Source organism: Helicoverpa armigera, chromosome 21, assembly GCF_030705265.1.
Source record: "Helicoverpa armigera isolate CAAS_96S chromosome 21, ASM3070526v1, whole genome shotgun sequence".
Lineage (NCBI taxonomy): Eukaryota > Metazoa > Arthropoda > Insecta > Lepidoptera > Noctuidae > Helicoverpa > Helicoverpa armigera.
In genome coordinates this window covers 2386510-2414469 of record NC_087140.1, presented here as the reverse complement: position 1 = coordinate 2414469, position 27960 = coordinate 2386510, and the positions used below count along the sequence as shown (strand labels likewise).

Sequence of the window (27960 nt, the reverse complement as noted above, 5' to 3'; positions counted from 1 at the left end):
TTACTTGAGTCTTCAAACTTGTTCCCCGTTGGTCAGCTGACTTTTACAAAATGGCGGGATGAGAAACAGCTGATGCATTCTGTTACGCCAATACGGAATACACAATACATACCTTTGTACGCATGAGTAATGTTGGTGCTGCGGGTTTGCTTGGGATTTTAGGTGCATAAATTATTGGCTTGGTTTTTAAAAGGGCTGTAGTATTTTGTAGTAATGTTTAGTTATTTCAATATCTCAAATAAATATAAAATAAGCTTTAGTAATCATTAAAATATTTTTTGACAGCTGACGTTTTGACAGCTTTTGTATAGAAAATATGTCAAACTGCCATATTTATTCCTCAGATAAAAGCCTGGTAAATAGTTCACTGATGATTGAAAAAAAGACCCTTATATAATTAACATAGTCAAATTAAAATTATTTTCCCAACTTTAAATTTAATTCAAACGCAAATACACAGTTCAATTTATTCATAATCAAAATGGCCACCACTTAAGCAAAGATATCTCCAATTGAAGTCCTAGATTGAAAACCAATTATATTGACGAACACTTCTACTGAAAGGCTTCGTAATGGATCAGCTTCGTGAATTGGAACGCAAATTGAGTAAAGATCAGTATAAGTTCATATAATTTATTTGCAGATGGTAGATTTTTAGATTTTATGAAAATTAAATAATTTTCGTATAAGAAGCACCTGCAGTTATCTACGTAGATAAATTAAGCAGTTACAGCGTTAGCATAATTGTAGGAATATTAGTAGGATACTAATATTCCTACAATTATTAAAAACAAATATTAAAAATGTGACGGTTTGTGACAATGTATGGATGTATGTTTGTTATTCTTTCACGCAATAATGGCAGGACCATTTGGTTGAAAATTGGTATGTAGATAGGTGATACCCTGGATCAACACATAGGCTTTTTATCAATACAAAACACGGGCGAAGCCGCGAGCAGAAGCTAGTATTTACATAATAATTATTGCTAGGCGACAAATATAACTGAAGCAATCAGTGTTACAAACCTAAGTAATAAATTCTTACCACTAAATTGATCATCTCTAGACACATAACTAACACAGGCAAGTTTGACACATTTTCTCTATTTAAAAGTATATCATAATCTATTTACTATTTAAACTTACTTAAAATTTTCATTGTTTTTTTCCACCTTTCAGATCTGATAAAATCGTAAGTACATGCTCATAACACAATAATAAGAAAATCGATAAAAAAAAAACAAATATAAGACTGATTGTTTACCAGAATTGAACGAAGACTAGCCAATTTAACACACTAATTGGGACTTATAAAAACAGCTTATAATCTTAATAGCTAATTTTATCTTTATATTTTTACTCTTTTTCTTTGTAAAAACGATACTTTAGGCGTGGGATACCCTTTTACCTGTCTCGGATATTATATTAAAAACATTTTTCCAGAAGTTATTTTTGTATAATTTTTACCTACACAATGGGGAATAAGGGGGAACAATTTCAATTTGTGATTTTTGTAGAGGAGTAAAAATAAAATTGCACACTGAAGACTAAATAGTCGGTTGATAGTTGTCAATTTTTTTTTATAAAATCTTAATTTCAATCAAAGTTGTCAGTCGGTCCGATACCGGCTAAATACCTGATCTTTGTAACTGAGTACTACCATTCATCTTCATACTGATTTATGAGCCCAAACAAACTATCGGCCGACTAAAAGTTTGCAGTTTAGGAGTAATGTAAGGGACTATAAAAGATATAAAAATAGCGACATTATTGTAGAGTATCTTTGTGCCTAAATGGAAATACCTTTTGCCTTTGATTCCGTTTTAGGGGCACTTATGTTGAGTAAATGTGGGTTCACTTTGTACTGTTCTAGGAATTGGTAAATTGGTAATTCGTTTTTATACCGAAATACTGTTCATTTAGAGTACTTATAGACCGATAGTTTGTTTGGGCTCATAACTCAGTGTAGTAATGATTGTACATTACAAAAGTCAGGTATTTAGACGGTATCGGACCGACTAAAAACTTTGATTGAATTTACGATTTTCTTTAAAATAAATACTATTCAGTCGGGCTACAGTTGGCCCGATTTAGTATGCGGATACTTTTATGGGCTAAAAATGTATTGTAATCTCCAAATAATTTGCTTCATTTATAACACAATTTAAGGGAAAAACTAGCCCAAAAAAATTGAGAAATCTGTCTAGCAATGTTTTTGCTTGTTGACGATTGACAGACAAACAAACTTAACTGCACAATTTCTCAATAGTGCATTGAATGCCCCACTGCAGAAAATCAGTGATGCGTCTTCATATATAAAACTATACCATCAGAGTTTCAAGCATTTGCTATATGCGCGTACCAATTGAAATATCGACAGAAATTGTGTTAGTGAAGTGAAAAGACTATAAATATATCGATAAAATGAAGAGCGCGTACCTATTAGCGGTCCTAATTTTCGGTATCGTGAGAGCGAGTGAAATCGATAAAGAGGTGAGAAATTGTTGTTTTTTTTTGTATCGATAAAGTGTGTGAAGTTTTCTTAATTGCTGTTAATTAATCATTTGGAATTTTTCACTAGTTTTTTTTAAAGATGTGTGATGTTCATTTTTTTATAAGTTTCTTGTCTTTTACTTCTCTTGATTACGCAGATACATAACTTTTACATGGTTTTTTACCTATTATATATTGTGAATCTTTTGATGAATATATTTTATTATCTTATATAAAACTGTGAAGTCTCGAACTAATTAAATCATATTAATTTATCACAAATAATCGAATTACAATGATTTCATTAATTTATCGAATGCTCTTTTACTGAGCTTTACAATATTAATCAATTAATAGGATACTTCGAATTAACGTTGCCGGTACTTATTGAAAATAAATGAATTATTCATACTTCACATCATTTAAATGAAAGTAATCAGCGCCTCTCAATTTCCTTTGATTCGGATTTCCGAATAAATGAGAAGTCACAATTTTACTAATGGAATCAATTAATTGGAAAGACAATTAAAAATTATTTCTGTCGCTGTTGTCGAACTTACGATAATTTTATTACTTATATTAATGAAGAACTTTTAAAAAGTCATATACAAACAATAATTGTTAATTATAAAAAAGTCTTATTAAAAATATCGATTCATTTACTAAATGTTAGCACAATATGGCCGAAAAAATCGTCAATTTTACTGTTGATGTGTATAAACCGTTTTGTTTTCTTATCGTGTGTGTGCTGACGGCAGCTAACGTGGCCCGTGGGTGAAGAGGCTCGGGAGATGATAATGGCCTCTTGATGATGATGATGATAGTCATATGATGAACTCATACTACAGGCTAAACCGTAGGCAGAAAGTTTATTTTGAAGGCTATCGTTAATCCAATCAAACTTTTTACTTCGTTTGATACCTAATGGTTATAAGCAGCATAACCATCCATATCGATACTGATTTATGATCCCGATCAAATAATTGGCCGACTAAAATTGCTTGTAGTGTGCAAAATACAATATCTCCCTAAATACAAAATTCAATGGAAAATCATAATACCTACATACATTCAGATATCAGACACACATTTAAATTATATCTGAACTGAATATTTTATCGCTACTCGTTTAATCCTCATACTCATATCTATCGGAAAAAGGATTTTTCATAACTCAAGTAAATATGGATAATCTGCAAGTATTGTATACTAACTGTTACCCGCGGTTTTACCAGTGGCTGAAGAGAACAATTTCTTGTAGCAGAATTAAAAGTAGCTTGCATCCAACTCAAGAGTATCTATTCTGTGAACTAAAATTAATTTAAATGAGTTTTGGTAAAAGCGTGACATACAGACAAAAAGAGAGAATTTTGGATTAGTTATGTTAGTAAGGATTATTGGAGAACAAATATAATACACAATATACACTTATTCGTATTTACGCCGATATTAATCTCTTTGAGCGCAGTTTGCTCTCAAGTGTTATTTGTGAGGAGATCTTAGTACCTATCCCTGACTCCACAGCTCCAGAACATCACTTCCCTAGCCTTTTCCTAAGCTTCCAGTCTTCCCAGATGCAGCTGAGTAGGTATCTGTATTTTACAATTCAGTCCTCAACCCAGCTACCCTACAACTCAATACCTCCAGGTAAGACTGGTTATCAGACTTACTGGCTATGTTCAAATGACAACCATTGAAGTAGAGAAGTTTTTATCCAACAGAACAGGCAATTAATCAATAAAACCCACCCAATTAAAACAGATTGTCGTTTAACGCGTAAAAAAGTGTGGAAAGCTAACTGGGCAATATAGTTAATTATCACATGCATGCCTACAAATCAAGATTATCGGTATTTGACTGAAAGCGGTGCTCTGGTACACTTGAGTGCGTTCACGCAACGCTTATGAATTTCCTTTGAATTGTTATGGCGCATTATAGTGTGATATACGGGTGGGAAGGACGGCCAATCATCATCATCATCATCATCAGCCTATCGCAGCCCACTGCTGGACATAGGCCTCTCCAACGCACGCCACTGAGATCGATTTTCGGCTTCGGATGGCCAATGGCCAATAACAATGGCTGTAGTAGGCGGTCATAACTAATTTACTTTAAACACTAGTCGCTTCCAACAGGTATCTGTGGAGATCTAAGGGGGAGGCCTATGGTCAGCAGTGGACGTCCTATGGCTGAGATGACGATAGAAGACTAGCCAGCTGAGTGACAATAGAATAATCTAAGTTAAAAAGTAAAAGCAATAAATTATATTGACATGAAAGGTTTTCATGTTACACCAAGTCGTGAATCGGTCAATGGTTGTTTGTTTGTGATTTAGTTTGCAAAAGTTTTCTAAATGTTAAATTTAAACATCTGGAATATACCTAAGTATTTAATTATTATATACTCAAAATAATATTCTTCACAATTACTATAGAAAATAATATAAATAAATATATTCCCCAAACGATAGATTTATCACAGCTTTTCAAAAATATTCCTAATTTATAGGACTTAACAATATATTTGTCCGTGAATAAACTCTTTTGATATGAAACGTAAATTGTTAACATAAAATATGATATGTCTGTTATTGTACTCGTGTCTATTCTAAGCTTGTAATATGTTGCTTAGAAAATATTTATGTGGGTACATAGAAACAGTTCAAAAATATATATCATTATCCTTTTTGTTAAAAAATGTTTTATTATTTATTATTTTGGTTTGTTTACCTAGCTCCTATATTGAACTATAATTGATAGTTAAGATACTATAAAATTAAAATAACATGAAATAAAATTGTCTTTTACAAAAAAAATATAAATTTTAATTTTCAACCACACTTACTTTGCACATTCTTCTTCTTCCTTCGAGTCGATGACATGTCATATGAGACTACACTATGTCAGCCCAATATTCCGCCACAGCGAGAGCACGGCCGGATGCGCTCATTAAGTCATGATTTGCACATGATTTTGGATATTTTGGTTTGTTTATAAATATAAACAAACCTACTTACACCAGTTTAAAGCAAACATCTAAATACACTAACACCTTTAAGTCAGACAAACCGACAAAATGTTGGCCAACAAGTCAACCAACTTAAACATCTGTGTGTAACATAACGGACTCTAGTTACGCGTGTTTTAATTGAAGTTACTGTTAACTACTCGCATCACATCTCAGCCATGTATATTAGTCAAACAGTTAGTCGTAACTAATTAGTTACCTGCTAAGTTAAGTTGCTGAATTGTATCTAACAATGATTAACTATTGTTCAAAATTCTACGTGTAAAACGGCTTTTCTCGTTCTTGTTGCGTATGTCAAGGGACACTGCCTTTTCGAAGGGATAATTTTGCTGGGGTAACTGGGTTGAGGAGGTCAAATAGGTAGTCGCTACATGTAAAACACTGGTGATCATCTTGCTTCAGGTTAGACTGGAAGCCGACCCTAACATAGTTGGGAAAAAGCTAGACAGTGATAAGTATACTGTGTCTACAGCGACAACAGACAAGACCAATCAGATATGATATTTTTACTGATGCCTAATTTAACCGCAGACAAAATATGCCAGAAAAAAGAAACCTGAAGACAATTGAAGGGTTTTGCTAATTGCATTTTAATGCGCAGCTATTTTTATGTAACTTAAAAGCATTTTTTTCTTAACTATTTCTACAAGGTGTTCTAAAATGACAAATAAAGGGCATCCATTACAACATTCTTCAATAAAATGCTATAATTTATATTAATAATGATTACCTACAGCTTTTAATGTAATTTCTCTACTTAGAGCCACTTTATGGGCACTGCTAAAAGTGCTTAATATTATTATATTAGCACTATCATTAGTTATGACATCTTTTATTATGATTACTTGCTACAATTTGGTTTGTTTTGATAATAAATCTTGATAGGTACATAGTTATACAAGCTGTTTTTTTGTAGTCTTTTGTAGTCAGAGCTTTATGCACATAGGCAGAAACTACATTAAGCTTCACATTTTCAAAATACCTAATAATCTACGTGTATTAAGTAGTGTCAACTTTAATAAAAATGCGTTGAAATGTTTTCATAATAAGATGTAGCAAACGAATGCTATTCAAAATTGGAAACAAAAGCACAAACTTTGGACTTCATAATAGACGTCTGATATCAGTTTAACTCCAAATACTACAGTAGATACCCATACCACAAACCATGCGGCACCTTTTATGCTGCCCACTATGCCCCGACAGCTGCATAGTGGATGACCTCTATAACGCTACTGACAATGCCGTATGCGTAGCGAAATATTGGGCCTCAAAAATTTAAGTTTGCCATCGACTCGCGAAGAAGAAGAGAAGAAGTAGATACTGTTAGAATTCAAGTACATAAAACCACAACAAATACCCAGATATTTCACATACACAAACCCCTTTGTGTATCTGAAACCGTATGCTACAGAATCTGAGCTAAAATACTATTCCTATATCTTGTTTTCCTAATGTACCTACTACGATAACAAAGAAACCTTGTATATTTATGATCCCTAAAGCCAAGTTAAAGATATTTATTTATACTAAAATACCCTCAGTGAAATACGGAAATTAGATCTATTTTGTACAAAGACATATCCTAAGGCGCGGTTTAAGCTTCAATGGCAATTGTCTTTGATAAAAGATAAGTCACTTAAATGCGATTTTGTGTTAATTGTTTTTTTATTTATTGTGCCTTAGGGTAACCGACTTTTAAGAAATGATATTTGGGGTGCCGAAGTTAATAAATCTTTTGTTATGAGCGAAGTGAGACATAATACATCCCGGTGTTTGGGAGGGCATGTAAAGCCGGCGTCCCTGAATGCTACTCAGTAGCAGTCGTTGTTACAATTCCACGTCAGAGGCTGTCAAACGGATTTGAGAAAACTCTGACACTGGGATTTATTAGGTGATTAAATCTGCAGTTCACTCGATAAGAAGAATAGACGACAGATTTCTTCACAAATTCTTAAATATTATTATGCCGAAGTGAGGCAGGCCTTATCTTAGTTCAATTCAATCTTCTAATTGAATTGAAACTTCAATCAAAGGACCGCTAGATTACATAAACTATCAAGAAACGTTAGATAAGTGACGCCTTTGCTGTCCATTGGTTACTTGGAAATTCTAACTTAAGTTAGTACTAAGTTTAAGTTGACATTGGGCATTCAGATTTGAATTACTTAAGGTTTTCAATGGTTCGGAAGGGTCCGATTACCTTTTGATCGAATTATAAGGTGTTTGATTATAATGGATTGAGAAAAAACTGGTGATGAAAATGATGAGTTCGTGGCTAAGTAACAGCTACAATCGATCATAAAGTTAAACAATGCTTGGCACGGTATATTCGTGAAGGTGTGACCATCTTTTCATAACAAAGTTCTCCGTATTTCCTCAGCCTTAAATGAGCTCTCTAAGCTGTCATTTGGCCATCTTTTCGTCAATCGTTACGAAGTTACAAGCCACCTCTGACAGCTCGTCTTACTAAGGATATAGGGTGGGCCAAATAACTGGGCTGAGGAGGTCGAATAGGCAGTCGTTCCATGTAGAACACTGGCATTCCTTTAGACTAGAAACTGACTTTACATTGTTGGTTAAAGTCTAATCAGATGATGAGTTAAAGACGTCTAAACTGCTAAAAACTTACTAACATTAAGAAAAGCGATCAACATTAATCTCGATCCATAATTCTTCTTTGGATAACTGTTGGTAACTAACCCGTGGTTAAACATCGGAACTTTATAATTACGTTTTCACTTGTCGCTGTAATTATCAACGAGTCGCCGTCGATATCCAAGTTTCATTAACATTGTTTGATGAGTTTGTAAGTTGTGAGCGGGGAGCGATTTTATTTAGTAGGATTTAGTATTTAGTAGGTAGATATTTTTTTTTTGGGAATTTAAAGTAAATTATTATGTAGATTGTGTGATTATGTAGATAGGAAAATGTGTTTTAGCGGTATGATTTTGTCAAGAGCAAAATAAAAGCATACATTTGAAAATGTGTGTCTTAATATTGCCCGTAGTATTGCCTCGTGGAGAGCCATTTTTCACACGTGTATAAAAAGTAGCATGCATGCAAAAATGTAATGTACCTAAACTATAATAATACGTATTACTAACAACTTTCATCACTATTCATCCGGTACTAAAAGCATGCAAGAGCAACAAATATTCATACATCTTTACTAACTATCGCATTCATTATTTTAGTTGTTCCTTTTCTATTTATCCCTAATGAAAACAGTAGGTACTAACAGCTACAAAAATATTATCTGCCTAGCCTTTTCCCAACATTTTTCTGGTCGGCTTCAATTTTTACCGGATACAGCAGAGTATCAGTGTTTTTCAAGGAACAGCTTTCAACCCGATACACAATATAAAAACTGGTTCATATTTTGCATACCATCTCACCCCTCTCCAATTAACCCACTAGACTCATAGGTATGTAATTAAAAACAAACCAGCATCGAAAGTCGCTTTCCCCCGTACCTTGGGCTCCGTCATTGGATATAAGGTATCAATTGTCAGGAAAGTAGGCCAGTGGTGTAGCCGTGTGAATAGAACCAGCTGTTAAGGGTATGTCTGTGGGAGACTTTATTTTTATTTTGTGGGGCGTTTTTTTTTTTTGGGGTAAGGTTTCTTTGAACGACAGTGACATGTTTATTTTATTTTATACTAGAAGATTTTTTGCAGTAGTACTTACTTCCCGCACCGGGATAAAATATTGTATATGTTAAGTATTCTAGAAAAATGTGCCTTTCCAAAAGTGAAAGAATTTTTCAAATCGGTTCAGTAGCTTCTGAGCTTTTAGGGTACAAACAAATAAAAATACGTTCCCTCTTTACTATATTAGTAAAGATGATTTTTAGAAGTTTTTACCTGCTGATTATGAGAGTTTCCTTGGGGTGTGAAATAATTAATTAAGATATATTACGTAAATCTTCAGCAATAAAAAATCTCATTATTTTTCTCTTTCTCTTACACAAAAGAAGCAATATTTCAACACGTGTCTTTGTAGATTAAAATACACAGAATCGTTCTAAATTCCCTTTCATCCCTTCTTGTATTCCATGAAAATAAGGGACAAGGGAATTATGCAAAGCGTTCGTACTATTAAATTGTAAGACCTTGAATAAAAGGGTCTATAAAAAACAGATAAAGGTCATAATTTCGGACCCAGACCCTTATTTTGTCGGTAAAAAGTAGCTTTTGGTTAAGCTACGCCTATTTTAAGTAATTTCAAAATTAAGGACTTATATATTTTAAATAGCAGCTGTCTATGACATCTTTTATAAGTGTTTCCAAGTTTCATTTGGAATTTAATTACGCTGCTAATAAGAGATTTTATAGCGAAAAACTTAACTAACTTTTTGAAGCTGTTGGCTTAAAACTTAATACTGGATTCTTTATTAGCATTCCATATGTTATACAGGCGGTACATTTTAATAACTTCTTCCTAAAATTAAAATTGCTGAAAAGTTATTGCTTGCTTGAACAGGATAATATCTGATTTAAAAATTCTTACCGTATCCCATTTATCCTGCAAGACTAGTCTCCCTTTTATCCATATGCGCTAAGTAGTTCTATCAGGACGCGGGCAAACTAAAGGCAGAAGCTAAATTAGTGTACTTAACCTTAAAATCCACTAAGACTAACAAGACTCAGAAAGGAGTCACTAATTTATCTTTTGTTTTTTTTTTTCATCTCACCTACATATTTATTAATCTGGTCTAAAATACCAAAAATTCAAAACATTTCAAGCAAATTAAAATGAATTAATAAATCAACGCTTAAACATCGCATTAACAGCTACTTTCATTCTAACAAGTGACAATGTCGTCAAACCATTGTATGATAATCACGACAATTACCAACAGTTAAGATGATCTTAAAAAACTCACATTAATCTACTTCTTGTGTTGTTTTACTGAGAAGAGGAAGAAAATGTCAGTTGTGTATTTGAAAGTGTAATTTATTGAAACGTACGTCCATATTGTTTCAAGAGGCAGTTATGAATGAATATATATGAAATATATACATATGTAAGTTTATTGAAAGAGGTGAAATTATTAGTCAGTTTTAGAGGTTTTTAGGAAAATAAATAGATAAACTATGGTAGAAGGGAAATGGGTAATATTATTATGGTAATACATATACGGGAAAATATTTTTGAGCTATTGCTACGTAAGTATGGACCTGTGCATTATGGTGATTTTATTTCCACCCAGTCAAATTATTTTAAGGAAAACATAAGCTTTTCGTTATTCTTCTGCGTTCTCAAAAATTCTAAACCTAGTACTAGAAAACTATGAAAGGATGCTCTTTTGTTTTTGTTCTTTTGTTAATATAGGTAGTAAAAACGCCACCTAATGGAGCTTGCATCAAAGCAAAAATATGGACATGTCTAGTACCCAGTTATAGCATGACGGTAGAAGCATAAAATCTATCCATAAAAATTTAATATTTTAGCTCCATCCGCTTGCATACTATAGTTTTACAAAAGAATACGCATTTAACACTAACCACAAACAGAATATCTAAATAAACTTGATGATTTTGTAAACAAAATGTGTTCGAAAATAACTTTTGGTTCCCCACGGACGGTTGCTTTTAAATTATTCAATCAAAATCCTTAAACCTCCCTTTTTAGCAAGAGAGCCAGCGACTGTAATACATTAGTTATTTTAAATAGAGATAAAACTTTGTGAATGCATCTATCTCACAGTGAGTATGAACATGTTGTAGGTAGAATATTGGGAACGGCCGCATAAGTTAATCGAAGTTTGACTGACTGAAATTATACATTTTCTTTGGAATATATTTAAAAAATCATAAACTGCGGATTTCAATAACCAATTGAGACTGAAATTTGACATAATTTATATAAAGCTCATGTCAAAATTCAGTTTCTAATCGCAAAAAAATTATAGATCGATTATCGAAATACACTCTAACCTAACCTATGTTTTTTTGTATTATGTCTCAATTTAAATTAAAATTTACGTCAATATGGAACACTTTTTCTAGGACAGCAATATATCAAAGTAACGAAAGCCTAGTAGTACCAGGCTCTTGGTCTACCCGGGCTTTGTCCAAACTATTTCAGCTTCACAATATCCTGCCGGAGGTTTTAAAGGCTGAATCCGGATTATTGTACCGATTTCCATCAGTTTTCAGAACTTTGACGTTTCAAATTCTGTACAAGGCTTCTGATGTTGTTGTTTTAGTCCAAAATAGGGACATTGTGAATGTGAATTTGAGGTTTATAGTTGTATTACAATTTAGACTATAATCTGTTGTGTAATGTGGTAGGAATTATAGTGTTTTGATAAGTACTTAATACCACTTATGTTGTTAATATAATATTTATATTTAAGAAATTGTTTGGTTTTTCGTCTCAGAAATTACTTAATTCTCCGATTGAAAAGTATCTTTCGGATTTAGTTAACTTAAGTATTGGAAAAGTTACTTTTTTCTTGGAATACTGTAAACCCGCAGGCAACAACGAATGATTTCATACTCGCTAAGCAAATTAATTCAAATAAGAGTACAATGATAATTAGAAATATTATAAAAGCTTTTAATTTAACCACATCAATACCGCCGGTTTTACAAATTATTTTTGCAATGTAAATCAGATATTTATTGTTTTTGTGGTTTGACTATTGACAACTAAAACAATTTAGATACCTAATTTACATGTGTTATTTTGATGATTTTATAATGATAGGTATTATTTGAAAAACATAGAAAAAAATATATTACAGATCAGTCAATCTTTATTGGTAGGTATGTATTTGATTGAGATCAAATCAAAACTGTAAGAAACTTTCAACTTCACAAATGTATCTAATCAAGAGTAGACTAATATTGGACACATTTATCAACTTTTACATATAATAATATTGAAAAATCATGCTTTGTTTAATATAAAAATTTAAAACTAAAAAGAAGCATTTTATTAAATTGTTGTTGAACTTTAAACGCTGTTACTTCAATTTTTTTTTTTCACTTTTAAGTCAAAATGGTTATGCTTATCATGGTCAATAATTTTATTGTATGTTTTGATTTTAAATATAACATTCCAAATCGACTTAGTTTTAACATTTAGATATTATTTTTAGGGATCACAAAGACGGAAAATAAATTAAGTTCTAGTCAGTAAAATAGGCTGGTTATTTTTCGACTAGATTTATTATGTTTTCTAGAAATATATCACTCACTTTCAATTCCTACTTAAGCAGTTTCTGTACTTTCCATTCATTTGGAAAATAAATAATGTTCCATTAGTTCAAAAGCTGCTTTTCTAACCACAGAAACTACGAATAGATTTATGTGTTTGTATGAAAGAAGTAGGTACCAAAACTTTAGGATACCATATATGATTATATTTAATCTTATATTATGTATCAAAATTACCCAGTGCATAATAAAGTATATGATAATGTATTAAGCCTATTTATATGCCAAAAGGTCAATGGTATATACCATTTAATACCTCTAATAATGTTATTTCTGTAGCAAATCATACCAACGTTCAATCTATGAAGGAAAACATCGCGAAAAACTAATATTGAACAAAAATAAAGAAAGCGGAGAGATAAATCTATAAGAAAAACGTAATAAATGATTAGTGCTATGATCGTTACGTATGTGCAGTTTATCAAAATAATGGATTATGTGGAACTAAATTATTTTTGCCATATTTCAGATTGTTTTGTAGGTTATTTATATATACCCATTTGATTATTTCGTTCGTAAAAAAGTAACAACCACGAGTGGATCGATCATAAGGTGAAGCTGGTTACTGGGTTGTGAGGAACAGAGCATAGTGCACTTTTATTAATTACTTAAAAACATTATTGATTAAGATAGGCAGTCGCTCCATTTAAACTAGCATCCATTCAAACTGGAAACCAACCTATCATAAAGGCTAATAGGCGGATAATGATGATCATTATATATTTTGGCCTTTATGAATGCCTAAAATATGCATGTTTGGCATTTTTTGTTTAAGTATATTTTTAGTGCAATACAGCCACACACAGTGGACTCAAAAGCATAATCCTAAATCCCTCAAAAAGAATATTGTACAATTCATTTATACCAGCTTTTATTTTTGAGCACCTATGTGTATTTTTTTTTATTTCAATGTATTGTGATTTATTTCGAACTAAATTATTGCAAATGGAGTACTTTGTTTGTCTCTTTATGTGTTATAACGAGGTATAGTTTGGGAGATTGTAAAATAATAATTGTTGAATATAACAATACAACAGACATCGTTGAACCTGTATGAAGTTATATCATAAAGATAATTTTACAAAGCTGAAGAATTAGTTTGTAAGCCTGAATATGCTATTCCACAGGAACAAGATACCTAACGATTCTGATACTGAAAATTTTGTGAGCCCATAGTCTATGTGTCGAGGAAGGTTATTCACGACTTTTATCCGGATGCGCAATGTAATTCGCACGGGATCGCGAGGGAAACAGCTACCGAAAGCTATTCATAGATAACCATTCAACTAATCTTCTCTAACCTTCTGTTCCAGAAATCCCCAGAAGAGATTCTAAAGCGAGGCCTGACCAACAAATGTGTTCAACGGGAGACATCCTCGTGTATCGCCATCGAGCTGGTGGGCTACGTGGATCGGATGCTCAGAGCAGCCTCCTTCCAGCTCGGGGAAGATGTCATGATTGTTGATGAGAGGTGAGACCCTTATACTATAGTTTACTAAATGTTCCTTGTGGTTCCACTCGTGTCCCTAGGTAATAGTCCCCAGGCCAGCGAACAATTTTTTTTTGATACATATACATTTAAGACTTTGTGAGTGCCTTCCTTACGATCCGACAAACTTTTCGAATGCGCAAATTTTGGTGCCGCTGCGTTTTTTAATGCTTGACTCCTGAGAGGTCATGTGTCCCGTCTCCGGGTCTGCTCTAGCTCTTCTTGCAGCCAAATCGGTTCAGTGTTGAGTTATAAGTAGTGTAACTATTCTTTGCGCTTTTACTTGCATCCTGCCTGAGGGGCCTACCTAGCAATTAGGTAGCAACTCTGGGTGAAAAAAAACTCAATACTTTTGCGCGGTTTCTTCATACTGGGAAAAGTGACAGCCATCCTGATATCAGAATGGCTGTCACCTTAGGATGCTGAATATCTTCAAAACCACGAGGGTAGCAATTGGTAGCAACTAATGATAGCTGGTACCAATTAGGTAGTCTCTATATGTATTTCGAAAGGATCGGTGATTTGTGCCGGCGGTCCTGACGCAGACCTTTTTCTCCCGGATAAAAATAAGCACAACCTGGGTTTTCTCGAGATCTAGACTATCTGTGCATTTTTAAATTAAATAGTTTCAGTAGTTTTGTCGTGGCAGTCTGTGTAAAAGAACGTTATTTCGATTTATATGTATATAGCTATAATAATGTACTGCTAAGATTTGTCAATGTACCTACGTTCAGATGTTAAATCATACGAACAAACATCCAAACCCACAAACTTTCTTATAATCTTAGTGGCATTCAATATTCTTCTCAAACCCCTTTTTACCAAACAAATTATCCTGACCAAGCAACGATAAAAACAAGAAAGAAGTTTCGACTCTACTCATAAATTAAAAAGGGGTAGTTGGACAGAAATGAAATATGTACGAACAATGTTTACAATCCCTTAACAACGGAATAAGGAAAGATGACCGGATATGCCATAATGTAGATAAATCAGGCGCCTTCTTCCAGGTCAGACAGTGGACATGACTAAAACGACCAATTACTAATGAAGTAAGGAGGCGTTCGGGTTCTTTGAGATCTTTGTCAACGATTTTTGATATTACAAAAAATGATCGGGTACAAAGAAAGCGTATAAGGGCGAAAACAGTAACGTTCCTAGTTCCCCGCTCGCCTAGATTTTGGAGCGCTACTTTCTTAGGCTATTTGCCGTTGTGGCACCTCCGCTACCTATTTTGTTCTCCATGTCCCTAAACTCTTGGGTTGTTACCAAAAAGGTTTGAAAGCATAAGCCCGTAATTTATTCCGTCATTAATGAAAAACTTTTTATCCTAAAGTACGGCAAACTGTTTCGGGATTGGTTGAATGATCAGTGTTACAAGAGTTTTGTAGCTTTTTTATATTTTATAGCCCACTTTTTTTAAAAATTTTCCATGTAAAAACTGTATCGGTAGTCGTTTAGTTGATAATTGTATATTGAAAGAACCCAACTCTTCGTGATACCTACATACAAAGAAATGCTCAATATCGCTTCGGTACTTAAGTAAGCACCCATGCGCATGCTCATCATCATCATCCTCCTGCCCTTATCCCAATTTTATTTGGGGTCGGCGCAGTATGTTTTCTCTTTCCATACTCTTCTATCTGCCGTCAACTCACAAGTTACATTCTTTCTTACCATATCTACTTTCATATAATCCATCCATCGTTTCTTTGGTCTTCCTCTTCCACTATATCCGTCCACGTTCATACTCATTACCGTACCTCACAACATGACTCTCATTCCTCCGCATCACATGCCTATACCATGACAGCCGCGAAACACCACATATTTCTCTTAACATTCTCATCTCTGCCGTACGCAATTCAGAAAAAAATATTTTTGAACGTTGAAGTATGTTTTCAAAAAATAATCAACAGACAATTGAAAAACTAACAAATTCTAACAAAACTTCCAGCCACGGTGCCGCAGCAGAAATCCCCATCAAATCAGAAACCCTCGCCAGAGCCGGTACATCATTAGAAGACCAGGCTCAGCAGCTGATCATGGACAAGCTGTGGTACTTCGTCAGCTCACGGTCCTTGAGGTACCGGCTGCTGAATGACGCTGACCTCGTCATTTCTGGTAAACAGGAGAAGGATGGAAGCCTTGGTGTTGGTAAGTTTCATGAAGCTGAAGATAATGTTAAGGTTTATAATGTTTGGTCAGTTCTTCTACTCTGACTACTTTATTTATTTATTCACAAATTTTTGTACACACACATAATAGGAAAGATGACAGGAAAGAAAGAATTAACAAAGGTAATGCTTATTTCTAAAGACATTTCTTTCAGCATACCTGTGAAAGGAAAATGAGAATTAATTAATGACTTCTTATCTTTAGTTTTTCCTATTTTCAAAAATACGTACTAGGATCTCGAGGGAGCCCTATCTCTAATAGTACCTACGTCACAACTTTCTACACAGAAGCTGTTAGTAAACCCTTTAATAAATAAATAAACTTTGTCTTAAGTTGAGCATTAAAGCTGTGAAATTTCCAAAGCATGGAAAATGTTATCTGGTCTGATGTGGAATGGTTCAAAAATATAATAACTTCATCGGGTATGCGTTTTTGAAGTGTAGATAACACTTATAATTGAGCCTGTAGTGGCTAAAGTCTTAAAATAATTACTAATTATAGTTACTACTAAGGCATAAAATACTAGCCCAAATATACCAAGCTATGTTAATTCTCACCAAATGGGTGTAAAATGACCTATCAAGTAAAACTGCCCATTTATCTTAATGTCAATTTGAAAGGCAATTGTTTTGTAATTTATACCTTTGAAATAAATATATTGCAATTGATTCAACCTTAGTAGATTACTTGGGACAGAGAATCCCTAAGGATAAAGCCCTGTATTTATAGTAAACTTGTGTAATGTCCAGGCAATTATTTACCAACATTTATCATCATCTGGCTAGCCTTTTCCCAATTATCTTGGCTTCCAGTCTAATCAGATGCAGCTGAGTACCAGTTTTTTACAAGGAGCGACTGCCTATCTGACCTCGGCCAACCCAATACTCCTAGATAAGACTGGTTGTCAGACTTACTGGTTTCTTAATATATATTTTTTAATTCCAGGTGTATCCATGAAACCACCAAAAGTATATGAAAGCGGCAGAGGCCGTCAGAAGCCATTCGGGCCAGTCCTAGCATTAGCCGCATTGAAGTTCGGTCTCTTCGGAGCCCTGACTTTTAAGGTCTTAGCCCTCATGGTCGGAAAGGCCCTGCTGATTTCGAAGATAGCCCTGTTATTGTCAACCATTATTGGACTGAAGAAGCTATTCTCTTCTCAGGTGACAGACTAGATCATATAGCATGTTGCATGATTAAAGTTTTTGGAGTGACTCTTTTTTGTTTTTGTTTAGTTTTCCGACTTTGTTTTGTTTTTTTGTTTTGATTGCATGATACTGCATGAGTGAAATAAGAATTTTATGCATGATGATGAAATGGAATGACAAGGTATTTTGTAAATTAAAAAGACTATTGAGTTCGATTCTCAAATTCATTTTATTAAATGACTGAAATGCACTTCTTGCATTTTCTACAGAGTGAAACAAAAATAAACAAGGGTATTGATACATAAAAATATAATATGATGCATGAAAAAGGTTTTGCATGTACACCACATTTTTGTACCACATTTGTCACATGCATGATTTGCACAGAAATGTTGTTTGTGAAACATTATTTTTACTAATTTTAAAATATGGTAATGCTCTCCTACATTTCACAATAACGAAATGAGCAGTTTAAAAAAAATGTCGATCTCTATCCTAAATCTAAATGCATAGCCAATAGGTAGTATAAAAAAAGAACCTTTCTTTCATTTGATTTTCGTATTAATTCATCAATTACTCACATTCCACAGTTACAGGGTACCTTTGTATTAAAAATTAGAGCAATTTTGAATTCTCACAAAAAGGGAAGCGTAATTAATTTTTAAATGTAAGACTGATTACCCTTTTCATTTTTAATTTCTCATGAGTCAGGTAGCCGGAAAACGTTGGTAATTTGAAAAATTAAAATTCGTTGTAAAAATTATTCAAATTGTTATTTCAAAAGTGTCTGTAAAAAAACTTGACGTAGGTATGTTTATTTTTTTGTGCCGACCATAAATTATGTGTATAAAAAGATAAAGAAACGAGTACACTTATTCACAAAATACTTTTACAAATAACACTCAATTTTCGATATAATTGCCAAACTTTCTCTCACTCTAAAATGAAACGAATAGAAAATTATGTATTTTATTTGATCGAGATTAAAACTATTTCTAGAAATACTCATTTCCAATATAAAACGGTATCAAAAGTCTACATTCCCCGTCAGAGAAATAGCCCGTAAAAACAAAACAGGAATTTAAATTGACTTTCAATATAATTCCTTAGAGCACTTAACTTACTGGAACCGCCAGCAGTACAAATCTCTATGCGATAAAATCTATCAATTAATACACGGGAGCCGAACCAATGCAGTCAATAGTGATAGCTCACTTATGCTTTTTCGATCACATACACGACAAAATTGACAAACACAAGTAAAATTCAATGCACGCCTGAACACTACTAGATAATATTTTGCTTATTAAAAAAACACTTTCTTGCATTGCCCGTAATGGCCTTAAATAAACGATATTATGCTTTTCTAGAATGCGTAATCTATAAAGGGTTTTCTTTGAATAGTAGTCAGCAGGAAAGGTGCACTGTAGTACCTTTATACGCACATGAGCGGCGCTTTGGAAAGAGTTACGTATCTATTTGGTTAAATTCTCCAAGTATAATTCAGACGTCAGTTAAAAAAAAATGATGATTTTTTTTCATTTTTACGTGACTTTGCGCTCAATGGCTCGGAATTCAATGTCTGATGCAAGCTATGAAATATTTTGTAGATTTTTATTAAATACGTTTATTGAATATTCAATATTTTTACTAAGTATGCAGTGAATTCTGGCTTTGTACGCGTTGATTCAGAATGAAGAGTATGGCGATTCAAATTGACCTGTAGTCTTAATTTTTATGAATGTTTACAAAAATATTATAAAGATCCTTAAGCGCATATTGTACACTGTTAATAAGAAGATAGTAAAAATAGCAATTGATAAGCAAAAGGAAAAAGATGTAGCTTCTGAGTCATTATTCAGAAGCTTTAATCACTACCCATGTTATATGTAACTATAAGTATTATATTTCTGACATTTTGAGATTTTAACAACATTGTTCAATGTTAGGCAAGGAAGTGTGTGTATATCACTAGAACTCAGCTTTTTATCAAGGCACAAAATAGTAGATAAGTTAGTAGGACCCCTTAGAACCAAAGGCTTATACGATAGGGTTACAGCGGCCCTGGTACACAAAGGGCTACAGGAGGAACAAAGGTAGGTTTTAATCACTAGTCATCTGACCAGTTTCAGACCAGTGATTTTGACTTACCTGAAAAAAAGAAAGTATGCCATGTTTAGCTAACTGTGCAATGTCCAAAACCCTCATTAATTCAAAACAGGTGTAAGAAAAGTGTTAAGTTTTCTTCTAAAACAAAAAGGGTACAATTCTCCTTAAAGTTTGTCGTTCTTACGTTGCCTTGCTAAGCTCTTGTTCTCGTTATGCTAATAGTTAAACTTAACATTTAGTTAGAGAAACAGAACAAAAGGGGATTATATGCTTAAGAAGGCAAATGTATTGTTTGTGTGTATGTTTAGTTAATATTTGTTAATGTTGAGTTTTCGAGCACGAATAAATGATATGACTATAGGTAATCACTAGGCTTTGTCAATTATTCGTCTATTTTTTTAAAACGCTTTTCTGACAAAAACAACTTAAGTAAGTAAACAGATTTACTTAGTAACTTAATAGTTCAAGGCATTTTCATTATGTATATCGTATTTGAGTACTAAAACCATAGGTAATGACCAATTCTTGATTGTATACAACCAAAGATTTTTTTTGCTAAATTATTTCCATGAGTAAATTACTAAAGATTCTAAGAATTTCATAAAATATCATAAAAACCTATCCATCTTAATACGCACGTGACGATGAAAGTTAACAGATCCATCTCGAAAGATTTTTAATCAAAATCTAGATAACAGTAATTGGCTGTCATAACACATTAGGATTTTGACAGTTGGATGGCGGCTCTGAGAGTTTTTTTTATTACTATATCTTACGCTTGGAAATGTAAAAAAACACACTTTGGACACTTTAATAACACGTTAATAACTAATAATTTTCAAGTTATTTCAGTCGATTTGTATATATTTCTTTACACTAATGGGCAAAGAAAACACATTAAAATCATTTTTTCAATAACCCACATGCCGTGATCTGCAGATATAAGTTCGAATATTTCATTAAAATTACATCAGCCTACAATAAAATTTCACAAGTTAAATTGTCACCACAAAACGGAACTGTACATTTCAATGGTCCATTTTGAATATTAAAATTTATTATCATCAATAAAATGTACTGAAATAATAATTATTAACACTTGTGTACATAACTGTACAGATTGCATGAGGTTTTCAACCAAACCGATTTACTTTATTAATCGTAGGTATAATAACTATTTGTAAATACATCGCCCAATTTTATTTATTTATTTTTAATGTGTATTTTACGTTTTATTTAATTATTTATTTTTCCCATATAAGCTTTTATTAGTAGATTAATTTTCATTTCATGCTAAAGTTTGAAAAAATTAATCTTTTTTAGGGTTCCGTAGCCAAAATGGCAAAAACGGAACCCTTATAGTTTCGTCATGTCCGTCTGTCCGTCTGTCACAGCCGATTTACTCGGAAACTATAAGTACTACAGTGATGAAATTTGATGGGAATATGTGTTGTATGAACCGCTACAAAAATATGACACTAAATAGTAAAAAAAAGAATTGGGGGTGGGGCCCCCCATACATGTAACTGAGGGATGAAATTTTTTTTTTCGATGTACATACCTGTGTGGGGTATCAATGGAAAGGTCTTTTAAAATGATATAAAGTTTTCTAAAAAACATTTTTCTTAAAGTGAACGGTTTTTGAGATATCAGCTCTCAAAGTCGTAAAAAGTATGTCCCCCCCCCTCTATTTTTATAACTACGGGGTATAAAATTCTAAAAAAAATAGAGGTGATGCATGCTAATTAACTCTTTCAACGATTTTTGGTTTGATCAAAGTATCTCTTATAGTTTTTGAGATAGGTTGATTTAACTGTAATTTACGGAACCCTTCGTGCACGAGTCCGACTCGCACTTGGCCGGTTTTATATCTTGAGATTTACAATAACTCCTAAATTCATTTATTTATTTATTATTTGAATTTATTTATTTACTGTTCGTATTTATTTATGATTGGTTTTTAATAATATTACATAGTAACCCAGTAACATTTGTACATAACAAAACTAATAATATCAATATACCATTTCTTTTCAGTCAATCGATTCAAGACAATCGTTTGGAACTGAGTAACAATCTTTTAATGAGAGTACATAAATACACTTAAGTTAAAAGAAATTAAAGTACGAATACTTTTCAGGCTATTGTCAAAAAGGACTAAGTCAATTGGATGACTGACACTGAATGGAGTAACGGCGATACTTACCTCAACAAAATAACCATAAAATGAGGCTTATTACACAATTTCATTGCTAGGAATGTTAAAAAAAAAGTTGGAAAAAAATTGCAAAAAAATGGAGAGTACAAGAAAAAATCGTCAAGAGATTTTGTGTGTGACTGTACTGAAGGTGTATGAAATATCTAGTTTATCAGCAGTGGTTTCATACGTGAGAGTTAACTCACTAGACAGAATAAAAAATAACCTTCTTTTTTGTAGAATCGTGTAACATCTATTATAGAAAAAATACGCCATCAGAATTTACACAAACTGTTTTAAAAAACATAGTATTGTACTTATGTATGTGAAATGGCATTACCCACCAAAACGCGAGTGAGGCATAAAAAAGTGTAATAGGTTTTATTTATGTAAAAGTTGACAAAAAGTACCAAAGAAAAATGAAAAAGAAATAATCATGACTTATCAAAAAAGCAAAAAAAAATATTACGCAAAATAAGTCATACAAAATGAGCAAAGATTCCGTCTGCTGTTTTATCAGATTAAAATAAAGCTCAATTTTGTCAACTTTTATTATTATTATTTTTCATTTTATTAAATTAAGTGTACACGTATTATTAATGTAAATAACACTATTTATTTATATATTATCATGTTAACTTTAGTTTTACTTACTAACTTGTACAATGATGCTAATTTCGCATTTAAATAACTAAGCATTTGCCTCAATTAATATTATAATAATTTATTTAAAAAATTGCATTAATTGTACTAATATTATTTATTGTGGAATAAACGAATGAATACTAACACTTTTGTTTTTGAATGTACCTAACCCTATTAACGCAACTAATCTTAATAATATGATAAAGAGGAAATATTCTAGGTTTGTGTCCTAAAGGCTCCCTGACCCAGTAGGGCCCCGATTCTCCTAAGTTAATAATGTCAAAATTGAATAGAAATCGAATCGCAATATGATCGCAATAGCAGTTTTAACCATATCGGGCATTCTGCTACTAATATAAATCCAATCGTATTCCAACGACATTCGATTGGTTTGCGATTGGTCTGCTATTTTGGTGATTTTGGTCTATACGGTAGTTTGCTCTACAATCATATTGCAATCGTAAATAAATGATTTAGCAGACTAAATTATTGAATTGAAAAAGATTAAAACGTTTATTTAAAAGAAAAAATAGCGGAATGCCACATACGCTTCAATCGTAATCGAGTCGTGATTGGATCGCAGTCGAATGTGAATTGTATGATGCTTAAGTATAATTAGGAGAATCGGGCCCCTGAACTGATTTGAAAAATTCTTTCACTGTTCGAATGCTTCACTATCTCCGGGTGACAGGCTTTAGGTATATTATCCGGCTAATGGGCAGTAGTTCCCTCGAGACGCCGGTGTAACTGCGGTAAACAATCAGTAATCTTGTATTATGGTAGCAACACTGGGGAGGCTATAAGTAAATTAATCATATCGATATCAACCTTGACTGCGAGCTATATTAACATACCAACTACTTACACGAAACTGTGTAGTAAGTACCTATAGACTGCAATTATTATAGTAATAGAAGTAGGTAGATATTTGGGTCACATATTTTTGTCAGACTTATAGAAGTAGGTTTTATTCTTTTAAAACAGTTTTATTTACTTTTTACTTACATTTTGTTACTTTCGTATATTTTAAGGAAGCAACTGACAAATACAAAGTATGTATCGACTGATCGTCCACTAAATCATACAAATATTACACGTACACTTGTTTTCTATCATATTGCAAAACAAAATGGTCACCACGTGTAACCCATATGCAGGCATCAGGTAGCCACAACATGAAGACGATAACAAGCCCTTTAGTTCTGAACTTTATTTTCAGGGGCCCGATTCTCCTAATTTTACTTAAGCGCCATTCGATTGACGTTCGACTCGATTCGACTGATATCCAATCCCGAGTCGATTACGATTTAAGCGTATGTGGCATTCCGCTATTTTTTCTTTGAAATAAACGTTTTTATCCTTTTCTGTCATTCAATAATGAATAATTTTGTCTGCAAATGATTTACGATTGCAAAATGATTGTACAGCAAACTACCGTATAGACCAAAATCATCAAAATAGCAGACCAATCGCACACCAATCAAATGTCAATCGAATACGATTGGTCTTTTACTAGTAGCAGAATGCCCGATATGGTTAAAACTGCTATTACGATCATATTGCGATTCGATTTCTATTCGATTTTGACATTATTAACTTAGGAGAATCGGGGCCCAGAGGTATAAGGTTGTTTATTCTGCTGACAAGTCATTGTATGGAAAAATAAGAAATAAATACTGAATTAAGATGAATCATTTGTTTGAGAGAAAAGGTGCAAGAAAGTCGTAGCTTTAATCTAATTACTTTAGCTGGTAGAAAAAACGTCTACTCATTAAGATTTGAGATGGATCAAATGTGAATCCGAATAAGCAAAGAACAGGTATCTAAATAAAAACACCACAAAAAAAAAAAAAAACGACCAAGCATAAAATCAAAGACCTTTAATAAAACTTAATTGTACCACTTATCCTATGAGTCTATAAAATACAAATATTAACACAGACTTGACTTAAGTATTTACAGTAATACAAACATTGGTAGTTATACAAAATATTCCCAAAGTATCTGGATGAGGAAGCTCATATAAAACTCTCATTATTCCTTAACACACTTCGTATAATTTTGTTGCCAATCGATGCTAATACAATTTTGTCTAGGTACGTTAACCCATTCTTTTGTTTTGTTCCATTATAATAACTTGATACTTAAGATAGCTATATGGTATAGGTATAGGTATATATATGGTAAAGAACCAACCTCTCGAGTATGAGGGTGTGATTCGATTCCAGGTCAGGCAAGTATCAATGCAACTTTCCAAGTATATCTTGGACACCAATGGCTGATAAAAAGGTGAAGGAAAATATCTTGAGGAAACCTGGACTATAAAGTCTGAAATCACCAACGCGCATTGAGCAAGCGTGGTGATTAATGCTCAATCCTTCTCCGTGTGAGAGGAGGCCTGTGCCCAGTGGGACGATAAAAAGGCTGTAACAGTAACTTAAGATATAAAATTCTTTATCTAAGCATAGGTAATTTTCTTCAGTGAGAATAATAACACCTAATATAAAAATCTATTTCTGTAACAAAGCAGTGCTTTGCTATAGTAAAAGTTAAAGGCGCTTAAAATTCATCGTAAAACATTATAAGCACCTCGTTATTAAAGTCTTAATTATCTTTAGTTATAATATTCACAGAGGATAACGCCAACAACTATTCTAAGTTACCAAGAAAGATTATCAAAGTAATTTTGATCTTCGTTTATACAGCTCAGTTACCTACTTTATATATTTACTTCGGTGTTTACTGAGTTCGGTTATATCGCATTTCCAAGAGAACTCTTCAAAAGTTCGGGATAAAAACTATCCTATGTTCTTTCTCAAGGTCAACTCTATCTCTGTAGCAAATTTTATTAAAATCAGTTCAGTGGTTTAGACGTGAAAGCGTAACAGACAGACAGACAGGGTTACTTTCGCATTTATATTAGTAGGGATATATTTCGCTCACGATCATGCATGCAAAGCGCGATGAGTATGGGCTAATCCAGCTTTTAGAGAGGCACCAGTGATACGCTTGGTCGATGTTTTTTGGCTACAGTCATTACTATAGTACTCTACCAAAACTTCAACGTAGTCTACTACTACTACCAAAGAAATATGTGCCATATTTACCTACATACGTAAGAAAGCCTGTGACATTTTAGGTCTCTCAAAGTTTCAACACCTACTAAACAAATAAAGTGCTCTCTAGAAAATCTTATTCCCAAAATTACCTTCACAGAGCAAGAAAAACATAGAAACATAGAAACTGTATCATTCAATACGTAAGAAACAAAAGCGAGGGACACAGATTTGATTGGAAATAAATTGAATTCTGTTTCATACTTGTTCGATGTGTCAAAACAATTTATTGGATATCTTCGCGAAATGTTCAACCAATGTGCTGGAAATGGCACCGTTTTGTAGCGTACGATATTAAATGGAGGAATAGTAGAATGTTATATTATTTTTTGTTAGGTATATATTAATAATCATCATCGTCTACGTAGCCTTCTATCATGTATCTTAGGGTCGGCTTCTAGTCTAACTGCGTTTAGCTGAGTACTAGGGTTTTACCACGGACCGAATGTCTATCTGACCTCCTCTATCCTGGTCACTTGGCTACCTGGGTTTCTCGGTACTACCGGTGATAGTCTGATTGTCAACTGTCTGGCTTCTGGCTAAATGAAAGCCGGATCCTACCAATACAACGTGCCTTCCGAAACATGAAAGACCTCGTCATGGAATAAGGTAGGTTCTACTAACGAGACGAATGTAAAAAGATTTTTTTTAGTTTTCAATCGCTGTGGAAAAAAATACCTTTCTGCAAAAAATTGCTTCCAAACATTGGTAGCAGCTGGCTTATGCACTTCAAAATACAGAACAAAAAATTTTAACCTTTCCGAAGCGAAAAATCGCTTCTCGTTAAAAACAAACTGTATTGGAAAACGTCAGATTTGCTCAGAGATTTTACGGTTAATTTTACAGCCTATAGTTTTACTAATATTTTTTATTGAATGAACTTTTTCTAAAAATACTTCTTCTTTGTTGTTTACTTTTCTTTCTTTTACATTTAAACGATTTCTTTTACAATTAAAGGTAAGTCGTGGTGGCCTAGTGGGCAAAGAACCGACCTCTCGAGTATGAGGGCGCGGGTTCGATCCCAGGTCAGGCAAGTACCAATGCAACTTTTCTAAGTTTGTATGTACTTTCTAAGTATATCTTAGACACCAATGACTGTGTTTCGGATGGCACGTTAAACTGTAGGTCCCGGCTGTCATTGAACATCCTTGGCAGTCGTTACGGGTAGTCAGAAGCCAGTAAGTCTGACACCAGTCTAACCAAGGGGTATCGGGTTGCCCGGGTAACTGGGTTGAGGAGGTCAGATAGGCAGTCGCTTCTTGTAAAGCACTGGTACTCAGCTGAATCCGGTTAGACTGGAAGCCGACCCCAACATAGTTTGGGAAAAGGCTCGGAGGATGATGATGACATTTAAACGATCAGTTGTTTTCAACTGACAAGACCTGGGTAGGTATCAGAGTTTTCTCAAATGTACCTCCTGACCTCTGATGTGGTGCGAGGGTGTAACACAACCAACTTACATACTGTGGCTTCTTCATGAGTTTATTAATTAAAACTGATCGGGGATATAATAATTGTTTCCTGAAACAACATCTACTCAATGACTGGGTTTTGGATCTAATCATGGAAATGATGTAACAGTGGTGAGACAATTCGAGGTAAGTACCAAACACTAAAACGATTCAAAACCTAACTGGGACTAAAATCTTCATGAAATAATAATAACCCTATGACCTAAAAGTTAAAAGTCAAAATGAATAACATCAAACAACTTTAATTTAATAACCCTTCACGGGATCAACAAAAAACTAACTGTAAATCATCACCATAAAGTTTATTTTTGCTAAACTTTTCAGAAGAAGAACGTTACCTACGAGGTCTTCACGGATCCAAGCCTGTACTACGATTGGGACAATTGGAAAAGAAACATCGTCAAGAACCTCAGATTACCAGATAGCTGGCAAGGAGCTTAAACTTATATTTTATGTTATTTGTTCTCCATTATATTGTCCTCTTTATCATTTATCGTCAATATTTTCATTATTATTGAAATAATCTTCTAATCTTTGATTCAGCCTTATTTCATCATCTGCCTAGCCTGTTACTAAATATGTTATATTATTATTGCAGCCTCTAGACTCTAGTATAACTAGAGGTAATCTTTTCAACTAAGATGTATAGATATGTTCAAAGTCTTCAAAGGGATAAAAGCTTTTTAAAGAGTACAAATTAAGCCATTGCAGTATTTCAATTGTTAACAACAAAATAAATGAATTGCCAAAGTAAATCAGACTTTGTTTTATTTTATTCCAGACTGACTTTCCTATATCCTAAACAGCCCTGTACATTTATTTTTCCACAACCTCATTTCTTTGCCTATCTGCAATCAA

The 27960-nt window shown here is 33.3% G+C and overlaps 1 protein-coding gene across 1 annotated transcript; it reads left to right on the top strand.

Annotated features, from left to right (window-relative positions):
- The first annotated feature begins 2359 nt into the window (after nt 1–2359).
- Nucleotides 2360–22035, top strand: LOC110375940 (uncharacterized). The gene is made up of 5 exons (XM_049849017.2): nt 2360–2495; nt 14065–14222; nt 16198–16397; nt 17364–17578; nt 21813–22035. The coding sequence occupies exons 1-5, from the start codon at nt 2427–2429 to the stop codon at nt 21831–21833; spliced, it is 663 nt and encodes a 220-aa protein (XP_049704974.1). The 5' UTR covers nt 2360–2426; the 3' UTR covers nt 21834–22035.
- Nucleotides 22036–27960: the final 5925 nt, after the last annotated feature.

Coding starts and splice junctions, on each gene's coding strand:
- LOC110375940 (XM_049849017.2), top strand. CDS start 2,427: ATGAAGAGCGCGTACCTATTAGCGGTCCTAATTTTCGGTATCGTGAGA. Junction 2,496..14,064: donor CGAGTGAAATCGATAAAGAG/GTGAGAAATTGT, acceptor CTTCTGTTCCAG/AAATCCCCAGAAGAGATTCT. Junction 16,398..17,363: donor GGATGGAAGCCTTGGTGTTG/GTAAGTTTCATG, acceptor TTTTAATTCCAG/GTGTATCCATGAAACCACCA.